At 36.4% G+C, this 12,501-nt stretch overlaps 1 protein-coding gene across 1 annotated transcript in view; it reads left to right on the top strand.

Annotated features, from left to right (window-relative positions):
- Positions 1-12,244, top strand: part of Mgam2 (maltase-glucoamylase 2 (putative)) — an 84,551-nt gene extending 72,307 nt beyond the window's left edge. Inside the window, exons 46-48 of the mRNA XM_076913484.1 lie at positions 3,171-3,220; positions 8,632-8,805; positions 10,100-12,244. Of these exons, the coding sequence (XP_076769599.1) occupies positions 3,171-3,220; positions 8,632-8,805; positions 10,100-12,112 (2,237 nt within the window). The 3' untranslated portion in view covers positions 12,113-12,244. The remainder of the gene's footprint in view (positions 1-3,170; positions 3,221-8,631; positions 8,806-10,099) is intronic.
- The last annotated feature ends 257 nt before the right edge of the window (positions 12,245-12,501 follow it).

Genomic DNA, 12,501 nt, shown 5'->3' with positions numbered 1-12,501 from the left:
TGCAGATTATTGTAGTTATTGGTTCCCCACTCTTGTAAGTTCATGATCCTGACACGATGGATTCAGGGCTGATCTATCCTCACACAACCACCCCACTCTGATAACACACTGTGCGTGCAAATATCAGGCTGATCATAAAGTCATCCTCATGAGGCAGACTTCTACTCAGGTCTTTTCCCTCATGCATAGCAACATTCACCAAACTCTTAGTGACACAGAAATTAAGAGCTACCACGAGGATGCTTTCTGTCTTCAAGATCAGTTTTAACTCATTCTGTCTGATCATTGGCACCCATCATTATCATGAGAACACTCGCTCGGGTATTTCTAAAGAATACTGGCACGCTGCTGTTGGCATGCTCTCCCTTTTACTACTACTATCCTGGACTAGAACATGTTGATCTTGCAAAGTGCAACATTTTCTGAAATCATGGCCTATTTTCTTCACTAATATAAAGATTTCTCCCGTTTAGTTTTCTTTATTCTCATTAAAAGCACTCACAAAAGCTTTAATGGTAGAAAATTAGAAAAAGCCCATATTTAGGTGTAATGCTGTATTGTCTTTTTCTGTTGTTAAATACCTAAGAAAATGTTAAAATTTTATGTATTGAATACACAGCAAATTTAATTTGTAAACCTAGTTTACTTTTACTGAATGTAATAGCAGACACACAGCTGGATATTAGGAAATACTCCTGTGAGCATCATGACCATGACCATGTATCCCGTGAAGAAGATATGCTAAAGTTTATCTAACTATAATTGTTCTCTTCATATGATGTTATTTTTCATTGTTATAAATTGCATTTTGAGTATTAACTTTGTTTGTATTTTAGGTTATTTTCCATAATATATGACCTTATTTGAAATTTTCATGAATATACTCATTTCTTGATTTAAAAATTTTAAATTAATATATAATTACATCACATTCCTTTCCTTTTTTTCTTCCCTCTAACCCCTCCCACGTCACTTCCCCTACTGCTTCTCAAATTAATGACCTCTTTTTCTTTTATTGTTGTTATACACACAAGCACACACACACATTTATAAATACATTAACACAACCCAATGAATCTGTTTTACATGGTTTGTGTGTATATGATTTCAGGGCTGACCACTTTCTATTATATAACCAGTTAGGGGTTGCATTCCTAGGAGAATCCAATTTTTCCTATCTCAGTAAGCATTAGTAACATGTGCTTCTTTATCTAGGGGTAGAACCTCATGAGATTTCCCTTTCTGTGTTAGCAAGTCTATTGTATTATCAATGATTAAGTCTTGTTTTGCAGCCATATTTTATAGGTATCACATATGTAGTTTCTTTTTCTTTTTAGGAGAAACAAACAATCTCACAGCAGATATTTTTTATCTTCTGCTCCTATAATTTTTCTGCTCTATCTTCTAGATATTGCCTGAGAAGTTGTATTGTAGATATATCTGTTAAGGTTGAGATATCCATGATCCATCAGTCACTGCATCGTGACCATTTGTGGTCCTTCTTCCTCCTTCTTCTCCTCTTCCTCTTCTTCCTCCTCTTCCTCCTCCTCTTCCTCCTCTTCCTCCTCCTCTTCCTCCTCTTCTTCTTCCTCCTCCTCTTCCTTCCACTCCCCCTCCCCCTCTTTTTCTCTTTCTTTGTCTCTTTGTCTTTTTCATCTTCTTTTATTTTGCAATGGTGTCTCTTTGCTGTAAAATGAAGCTTCTTTTTAAAAAAGATTTATTTATTTATTTATTTATTTAATGTATGTGGGTATACTGTTGCTGTCTTCAGACACACCAGAAGACAGTATCAGATGCCTATTACAGATGGTTGTGAGTCACCATGTGGTTGCTAGGAATTAAGCTCAGGACCTTTGGAAGAGCAATCAGTGCTCTTAACCACTGAGCCATCTCTCTAGCCCCAAATGAAGCTTCTTTAATGAGGGCTATGAGCTACATGTATCTGTGGGTATAAGGATCAGTTTTAGAATGCAGTTAGGAATTACACTGCATCTGGGTCTTATTGGTTGACACTGTTTGGGAAGGTTATGGAACCTTAGTGGATGCTGCCTTGCTAGTATATAGCTGGGGCAAACTGGGAAAGTTTATAGCCCCACCCCATTTCATATTCTCTCTCTGCTTCCTGTGTGTGGGTGAACATGTAACCAGCCAGTTCTTGTTTTTTGTCACCTGCTTTACACTGGTCTAGTAAAGTTATAGTAGTAGGTTCTTCTCTATGATCTATGAACTCATTAGCCCATAGTAGTTGTCTAGGTTTTTGGTGCTAGTTATGACTTCCCTCCTATTGAATGGAACTGAAGTCTAATTGGATAGTTGCTGGTTACCACTAAGATATGAATGTTATTATTGTACCGTAGGGGTATCTTACCATGCTAGTTATAGTTTCATTTCTGAATGCCACAGCTGGATAGGCCTATTGGATTGTTCTCCTTCCTTGACAGTTTACTGAATACTTGCTGGTATTATGAAGGCTAGACCACAAGAAGGAGACTTTCAGGTTAGATTCAGCTCCAATCCTCTTAAGTCCTATGTCCAAAGTATGTGGTATCTTCAGCAAGAGTAATTTACCTTCAACCTCTGAGAAGCAACCAAGGGTAGAGCAATAGTCTATATTTTGGAGAAACCTGTTAGACTACTCTAAGCAGTCATTTTCCATGCCTGGTACTGTTCCTGTCTTGTTTGTTTGCTTGCTGTTATTGCTATTGGGTTGTTTGTTTGTTTGTTTGTTTTGTCAAATAGTCATGCTCGTTAGTTATGTCAAGTTGACACAAGCTACAGACATTTTAGAAGAGGGAAACTCAATTAAGGAAAAGCCCTGAGAGGCTCTCTTACAGGAAAGTCTGTGGTATGTTTTCTTAAATGCTCAACATGGGAGGTCCAGCACATTGTAGCTGATGCCGTCACTAGGCAGGTGGTCCTGGGTTGTATAAGCATATGCCAGATAAGAACCTCAAATGGAAAGGGGGCACTCCATTTTCCTTTAGTATTAGGGACCAAACCTAGCCAGGGCTTGCCTATTATCCTTATTTCTTCTTAGGAAGATGAAGTATACCTTGGTCATTGTGTATATATTGGTCATTGTGATCCATTAAGATATTTTGGACTCAATAAGTGATAATCTGCTAGAACTGAAGCAGATAACTGTTTATTCTTTTCTTTTTTGTTTTCAGATACATATGAAAAAGGAAACTATTTCTTGGCTACCTTTAGAGCAGAAAAGGTAAGACTATCTTATTGAATTCATAGATGCTTTTCCAGTTACCTACAAATTAGACATCATCCACTAGCTGTGTACACGTAATATCTTAAGAAAAAATTACTTCCTTCCTTTACTTGCCTAATTTATGTTATTGACAATCAAATAAGTAAGAAAGTAGCCCCTATTTTACACTTATCTAGAATACTATCATTATTTGAAAAAAAAAAAAACTTTAGAGCTCATATTATCCTGGGAGAGGAAGAGGGGAATGGATTTTTCAATGTACAGCTTATTTCTATGGATGAGTTTTCTAAGTGATAAAATTTTGATGTACAAATGCTACATACGTGATCCATTATGTAATACTATTTTATAGTTAATAACTTGATGGCCTCATTGTCAGCAAAATATTTGACAGCAAAAGTTTAGTGAATTCATGAATATGCAAATTTCAGATGATCTGAGCTACACTTGCTGGTCATATGTATCTGCAGAGAGCCACCTGTCTATTGCTAATGTTGAATGAGCTTGACTATATGTACATAGCTGGTGTTCATCTTACCTGAAGCTGAGCTAAAATAACATTATGTGGGATGTTGGAGAATGAGTTTTTCATGATTGTGGAATATCATGAAGTAGAAGTGAAGAATTTAAAGGTGTAACCTTTAAATTATCTAATATATACACCAACAAAGTCACAGGATACATAAATTGAGGTAAAAAGTTGCTAGCACAGTGAGATAACTTTACTTTCTTAACTATATACAGAATATCTATTTACACAACTGATTCTACAACTAAGCTGCTGGCTCTTTAGAAATCTCTTTCTCTGTGTGTCATACTATCAAGTTAGTCTAGTTCTTTCTTGAACTGCTCCAAACCCAAGAGGACTTCTTAGCTCTCTTTCCTAGAATACTGTTTTACCAGTGTCCTGCCAGCTGTTTCTTTGTTGTTCCTGCAAGCCCAAAGAGGAAATCCCTACCTTTTACCCAGAACTCCTTCCATAAAACTTTTTCCAAGCCAAAAGAAAGTGACCCTATCAAAGATCCAATTGCTTATAAAAGAAGTCTCTAAGCTCCTTCTCCTACACCCTGAGCATGTTTGTCACCTTCCTGGTGGGTGAGGGTGCTCCAAGCCAAGTAACTGGGGACCCAGCAATTTCTATCTTTAAAGTCGGGCACCTTAAGGGCACCCAGGTGATTTTGCCTCAGGTCATAGAGCAAAGAACACAAGACCCCTCCCACTTGCCTTAAAATTGGCAGAAACTTTCCATTCTTTAGCATTCTTATCTATGGAGGCTTTTAGAGAAACACTCAAACTTCATCTGACAAACCCAATATCTATTTAAGCTTTTGCATTTTGCTAACAAATAGGGTTTTTTTCTGTATAACGATCAAATATCCTGTAACATAGGCGCTTGAAAGATGACTCAGTGGTTAAAAGTGCTTTCTGCTTCTTCAGAGGAGCTGTGTTCGGTTGTTAGCATTCCCAGCAGGCAGTTTATACCCACCTGTAACTCCAGTTCCAAAAAAAAAAAATCCCTAAATGTTTTTGGGCCTCTGAAGGCATCTGCATCTATATAGTACACATAAATTCACACAGTTGCATACATACATATACATAAATCACTAATCACTTCTTTAAAAATTAGAAGTAGAAATATCAGGTTCTTACATTCTGTATCAAGTTGACTAATTTCTCATTAGCCGAGTATACATAACCAAATCCAGAAGCAGGCATGGGGCTGGAGGTCATCTTATTTATTTCATAAAGGCAACATTATAAGAAACACATAGAAACTGATGAATAAATAATAGAAGAATAAATAATTAGAGGCAACAATGCTATTAATATATATATATCAACATGTTGGATGATTCCATGAACAATTCATCTTTTCCTGAGAATTATGTAAATCATTCTAAGTCAAGTCCAGAATCTGCTTATCACTTATCCATTGGCTTAAAACATGGGCTACTGTAGCACAAATTAATTGTAACAGTGCTTTCAAATATTAGATGTTTGTTCAATACTCCCCTGTCCTGTCTTAAAATTATGAATATTTTTAGGTGAAAACTTTGTATTTTCTTTGTGTTATGTGTTGTGCTGACTCCTGGATCTGATCACTCTGAATGACAGTTAATCTAGATGTCTCTTAAAATACCAGGATTGAAAGCATGATTGATACTTTTATTATACTATATGGTATCTATTGTCTATCTTTGGCTGTTCTGTACTTGAAAATGTGAGAAGCCTAATTTGAAATATTCAAATGTGAAATTTAAAGAGAGTAAGACATTTCATGAGTTTTCTTATACTGAATACACCATGAACTAACTTAGAAATACCAGGTTAAAAGAATGTACTTTACAATTCTTCTGATTCTTTTTACTCTTTTAAATATATATTTAATATATATTTCTAACATATATATGTATGTTATTTCTAACATTATATATATACAATTATATATAATATATATAAATATAATATGTAATATATATAATATATATTATATATAATATATAATATATATAATATATATTATATATATATTAGAAAATTTAAAACATGGTTTACATTGTATTCCACTAGCAGAAGAGTTGCTAGATAGCCTGACACCTCTTCTTAGAAAAATTTTATTATTTCTTTTGGTGGGGATATTTTGTGTTGAATTTTGAAGATACATATTTCCTTAAAATGTTTCTTTAATTTCTCTGTGTATCCTTGGCTGTCCTGGAATTCTCTTTGTAGACCAGGCTGGCCTTGTACTCTTCGTAATCTGCCTTCTACTTCCTCTCAAGTGCTGAGATTAAAGGTATGCACTACCACTGCAAAACTTCATTATTAATTTTAAGAGAAACACTTCTGTCTAGTTTTTCTCTTTTTTTATAACATTAGCATTCACTTAAATAACTCTTAACTCTAAGGTTCAATTTTCTTGTTATTCTAAAGTAATAATAATGAATTATTTTATGATATTTGATAGATTTTTCCACACTAAAGATGAGGCTGAGATAAAAGAAACTCCTATCTTTCTCTGAGGTCTGGCTGATTGTTAACAATGCCTCTTTGGCTGGTAAAGCAGCTTGGTGGTGGGAGGGAGTATATGTAGCATTTTCACATTTCTTTAGTGTGAACATTTCTTCCAAGTAGCTTTCACCTTGGTTCTGTATGCCCAACCAATCACAAAATGTCCTATTGTATATTATTTTTAATCAAAAATATTTATGTGTAAGTGTGTTTGAGAATGCCAGAGAAAGGCACCAGATCTCTCAGAGCTGTAGTTATAAGTGGTTTTAAGCCTGGCAAGATGATGAAAACTGAACTGTGTCCTCTAGAAGGACAGCAAGCCCTCCTAATCCCTGAGCCATATCTCTAGCTCCTTATTTATTTATTTTAACATGGAATCCCATCTTCTCAATCAGACTGATTTTGAACTTTCTGTGTAGTCAAATAGGATTTTAAAGCATGATACCTCCACCTTAGCTTCTGCAGGACTGGGATTGCAGTCATGTGTCATTACATTTGACTTTGTTAGGTTTTCAAGACATGATGGAATATTTTTATTTCTCTTTCTGATGATATCATCAGAATCAAGCAACACACAGCTTTACTCTATTGTCTCTGTCTCCCTTTTCCCCCATAGAATTGTCATAACCGCTGGGGTCCAGGAATCACCACACAAACCACTCAGACTCCAGTATCAGTTAAGCAAAAGTAGTTTATTGAGCATATATGCCAATACTGACTGACTGATCAGGGTTATAGCCTATCCCCAGGAACTAAGACTGGAACTTGAACATTTTTCAGAGCCAGCATATAAAGGAAAAAAAAACCCACAAACCCACAGTGAGTTCAGGTTCAGGTTCAGGAAGTGCTGCCTGTTGGTCAGCTTTGACTCAAGCTATTTTGGATAGCTAGATAGAACAGTCCTAACTGAACTTTATTCTGATTGTTCATAAGTAGATCTTATGGATGTAGAATTTCTTAAGATAAACAAACCTTAGAATATATGGAACATAACAGGGTATGTTGTCTGCTTGACCCTGCTCTTAGTCAAGTTATCTTTCTGTCAACAATGTGAAATAGCTGGCAAGCATTACAGAAAGAGTAGAGAATAGCTCACAGGCATAAAAAAAAAAATAGCTACAGCTCTGCTGAGGTGGCAGGGCGTGGGCAGGCCTCAACAATAACCTTGTTTTTAACCAGTGTTGTTTCACTGTATACTTTAGCACCTGCTATACTAGTCATTGTCCATCTGGCCTCATTACTTGTCTGATCTTCGCTGCTTGAGGACACAAGTGTCCTTCTAGGACTTTTGGAGTTCCATGTCTTCATTAATGCTTTTCATGTCTACTTCATTCCCATAGTGACTTTTATTCCATTTCCTTAACACCCATAGTATTTTTTTCTATGATTTTCATTTTTGCTTTACTTGTATAACATCTCATAATTTATCTCATTTTAACTCAAATTGATGCTTAAATACTTGATTGTAATTTAGACAATTTGCTATGTCCCTTGAATACGTTCTTAATTCAGTGACAGTTTACTATGCTACTATATTATACCAACATACCCTCAGTCCACCCAATCTATATCACTTAACTCTCTGAAAATGGATAACTCTGTTTCCTACAATCATAATTTTATCTGAAATACATAAATAATGATGCTTTATTATAAGAGTTAGTATGAATTCACCAAGAATAATTAACAAAACCTTTTTAGTTCATAAACCTGTCTTTGACATTGCATTAAGATTCTGCAGAGAAACATAACTGATAGAATAAACACACACACATGCACACATACACACACACATACACACACACAAATACATATAGAGGGGATTTGTTAGAGTGGCTTATAGGCTGTGGCCTGCCTAGTTCAATAATGGCTGTCTCCTGACTGAAAACCAAGAATCTGGAAGTTGTTCACATCATGAGACTGGATATCTCAACTGGTCTTCAGCCTATATTGGAATCTCACAGCAGTAGACTCTAATGCCAGTAAAGAAATGCCTCATGTGTAGCATAGACAAATTCACCAGAGAGAGAGAGTAAAGACAAGCAGAAAAAAGAAAACAGCTTGCTTCTTTCTTTTTATGTGGGTTGTCATTAGAAGATCTATGTCCAGATTTAGGGCGAGTTTTGTCACTTTAAATAATCCAGTCAAGAAAAAACTCTTCCCAGGTGTACCCAACGAGTTTAAGTTGATTCCAGTTATAGGTGAAAATCAAGATTTAGCCATTACAGATATCATAAAATTTATCATGGCTGGTACTTGGGAACTATGTCTCCATGAAATATTGAATAAAAATTAGAAACAAAAACAAGTACAATAAGAGTAATTCAAAATATTTTCACATTGTAATATGAAACATATATGTGTATGTTATATATATTTTCTCCTTATGAATTTTATAGAACACCTTGCAAATCCAGATCCTACATAATCAGTATCAGAGTGACACAAGTCCACTGAAAATTGGATACATTAGAATCTGGGGTTTAAACTATACCTATGTGGTACAAGTCATTTGTACCTACAACAATGAGCAATTCATCCAGAATGATTTCACAAGTGAGCCCTACAAACAGGTATGTCTGAAAGGAATACTATCACGAACTCAGATTATTATTTTACTAAATTATCTCTGCTACTACTATATATGTTATACATGTTCAAAGGGTTGCACATATTTCTGAAAATCTGTGAGGATTGTTGTAAAAAGACAACATCGGTGGTCTTCCTTTTGTAGTCTGATATTGATGATTTGCAGCTTGATGCCATCCTCTCTGTTGTGTTTACTAAGGAGTTGGATTAGGTTTGAATAGATTGTTTTCCTAGGCTACCTAACAAAACATAGAATCATTTTTTCTCAGAGGCAAAGCCAAGGAATGTCTGTGAAATCCCGTTCTCCTTCCCGCAGTATTCCCAGTCTTTAGAAAATTAATGGTTCTTTTTAAGCTTCAAGATGGCACTTAACTGTTCTATTATTGCTTGAATATGATTCACTCATAATATGAGATGTGTTTATTTGCCTAACAAAATAGAGTGCCAAAAATACCAGACCATTAAGACTATTAAAGTGACAGCTTTGTCTCAGCTCTGGAGCCAAGTGAAACCACATTTTTCAAGATGGGTTACTGATAGAATAGCAACCAGTGTAATGATAACTTTAGAATCCAAATAGTAACTTTAAACCATGAACTAAATATAACTAGATGCAGTAGTCAAACAGAATGGTTTAGAAAACTGGAAGTAAATAGCTATAGTCACTGCTTCCAAATGGAGAAAAGAATGTTCTACTAGTATTGGGATTTGGGAAAATGACCATTCTGAGCGCACATGTAGATCTTGTGTCCCTGTGGTATTCTTTGTTACATAGATATAATAATACGTTTCTTGGATTACTGGATTCAAAATTACTGTAAAAGTATTGTTATTAATTAACCCAACTGCAGAGAATCACAGAGTACTATTTGGGGAAGTTCTATAGGGTAGGATATTCAATGCCTGTTATATGCCAGGAACTATCTTAGCATTGATAGTAATGACATGAAACTTATCTGCTATCCAGAAAGAAAAATGTCAGTGGCAAAATGAAAAGTAAAAGAAAAGGTTAATTTTAACCACAACTGTAAATATTTGAGAACATTAGGGCTTAGACATAAGAAAATGTGAAGAAAAAGATTTCTGGGACTTAGTCACACAGAGAACAACTTATTGTGGTAATCTGGGACCGATATAAGTTGAAAAGATTTGTATCATGGACTCTTTTGGGAAAGAAAATATATTTTTATTTTTTATTAAAGTAAAAGTTGAATAATGTCTTCAACATAATGTTTAATAAGTTCTAATACATCTATGTAATCATTTTGTTCTTGGCAGAAACTAACAATCCAATTGACTGGGAAGAATATGACCCTAGAAGAGCTGACTGAGGTTACTTGGGTTTATGGAGATCCTACACTTCCTACACCAAATGCAACCAGTGTATTGCCCACAAGCCCTCACCCATCTGAATCTAGCACTGAAACTGTGACCAGTTCTGCTTTTACAACCACACCTGATGTAACAACTACTTTCCCAATCACACTTCCTAACACAACTACATCTTTCCCTACCTGTCCTCCTACTAGCACTAGTGATGTGTTTCCTGTCACAACCACAGCTACTGAGACAAGTACTGTTGTTGATACAACTAGCACCCCATTTCCTGACATAACTACACCTTTCCATACAACTTCTTCTCATACTACCACTAGTGATGTGATACCTGTCACAACCACAACCCCTGAGACAAGTACTGTTGTCAATACAACTAACACCACATTTCCTGGCACAACTACACCTTTCCACACAACTTCTTCTCATACTACCACTAGTGATGTGATACCTGTCACAACCACAACCCCTGAGACAAGTACTGTTGTCAATACAACTAACACCACATTTCCTGGCACAACTACACCTTTCCACACAACTTCTTCTCATACTACCACTAGTGATGTGATACCTGTCACAACCACAACCCCTGAGACAAGTACTGTTGTCAATACAACTAACACCACATTTCCTGGCACAACTACACCTTTCCACACAACTTCTTCTCATACTACCACTAGTGATGTGATACCTGTCACAACCACAACCCCTGAGACAAGTACTGTTGTCAATACAACTAACACCACATTTCCTGGCACAACTACACCTTTCCACACAACTTCTTCTCATACTACCACTAGTGATGTGATACCTGTCACAACCACAACCCCTGAGACAAGTACTGTTGTCAATACAACTAACACCACATTTCCTGGCACAACTACACCTTTCCACATAACTTCTTCTCATACTACCACTAGTGATGTGATACCTGTCACAACCACAACCCCTGAGACAAGTACTGTTGTCAATACAACTAACACCACATTTCCTGGCACAACTACACCTTTCCACACAACTTCTTCTCATACTACCACTAGTGATGTGATACCTGTCACAACCACAACCCCTGAGACAAGTACTGTTGTCAATACAACTAACACCACATTTCCTGGCACAACTACACCTTTCCACACAACTTCTTCTCATACTACCACTAGTGATGTGATACCTGTCACAACCACAACCCCTGAGACAAGTACTGTTGTCAATACAACTAACACCACATTTCCTGGCACAACTACACCTTTCCACACAACTTCTTCTCATACTACCACTAGTGATGTGATACCTGTCACAACCACAACCCCTGAGACAAGTACTGTTGTTAATACAACTAACACCACATTTCCTGGCACAACTACACCTTTCTCTACAAGTCCTCCTCCTACTAACACTAGTGATGTGTTTCCTAACACAACCACAACTCCTCAAACAAGTACTGTTGACAACACAACTAACACCACATTTCCTGGCACAACTGCACCTTTCCCTACAAGTTCTACTCTTACTAACACTAGTGATGTGTTTCCTAACACAACCACAACTCCTCAAACAAGTACTGTTGACAACACAACTAACACCACATTTCCTGGCACAACTGCACCTTTCCCTACAAGTTCTACTCTTACTAACACTAGTGATATGATGCCTGTCACAACCACAGCTACTGATGCAAGTACTATTAACAATGAAACAAACATATTTCCTGGCACAATTACATTTTCCCCTAGAAGTTCTCCTACTGTTAGCACTAGTGATGTGTTTCCTGTCACAACCAAAACTCCTCAAACAAGTACTGTTGACAACACAACTAGCACCACATTTCCTGGCTTAACACCATATTTCCCTACAAGTCTTCCTACTGCTAACTCTAGTGATGTGATGCCTGCCACAACCACAGGTGCCGAGATAAATACTGGTGACAACACAACTAATACCACATTCTTGAAATAACTATATCTTTCCCTACATGTCCAACTATTGTTAGCACTAGTGTTCCTGTCATAATGACAGCTACTGAGACAAGTACTATTAATGTGACAGCCATCTCTCCTCTTCCAGATATAGGTACTGTGTTTCTTACAGTTCCTGATACTGATAGTGCTGGTGATCCTACACCTATGGGGAGTACACCTTATAGAACAGATACTGCTGATGTCACAAGTAGTACCATATATTCTGATAAAATTACATTTTTTCCTGTTAGCGCCACTCCTGATGGCACTTATTCAACTTTTTGTACCAAAGTCACACCCTATATAATACACTTTCCTAATACTATAATTATTTCTACTCCTGCTGATGTACCTAACCCCTTTCCTATAGATTCTACCACAGCAAAC

Source organism: Arvicanthis niloticus, chromosome 15 (assembly GCF_011762505.2).
Source record: "Arvicanthis niloticus isolate mArvNil1 chromosome 15, mArvNil1.pat.X, whole genome shotgun sequence".
In the NCBI taxonomy this organism is placed as follows: Eukaryota; Metazoa; Chordata; class Mammalia; order Rodentia; family Muridae; genus Arvicanthis; species Arvicanthis niloticus.
This window is presented reverse-complemented; position numbering and strand designations above follow the sequence as displayed.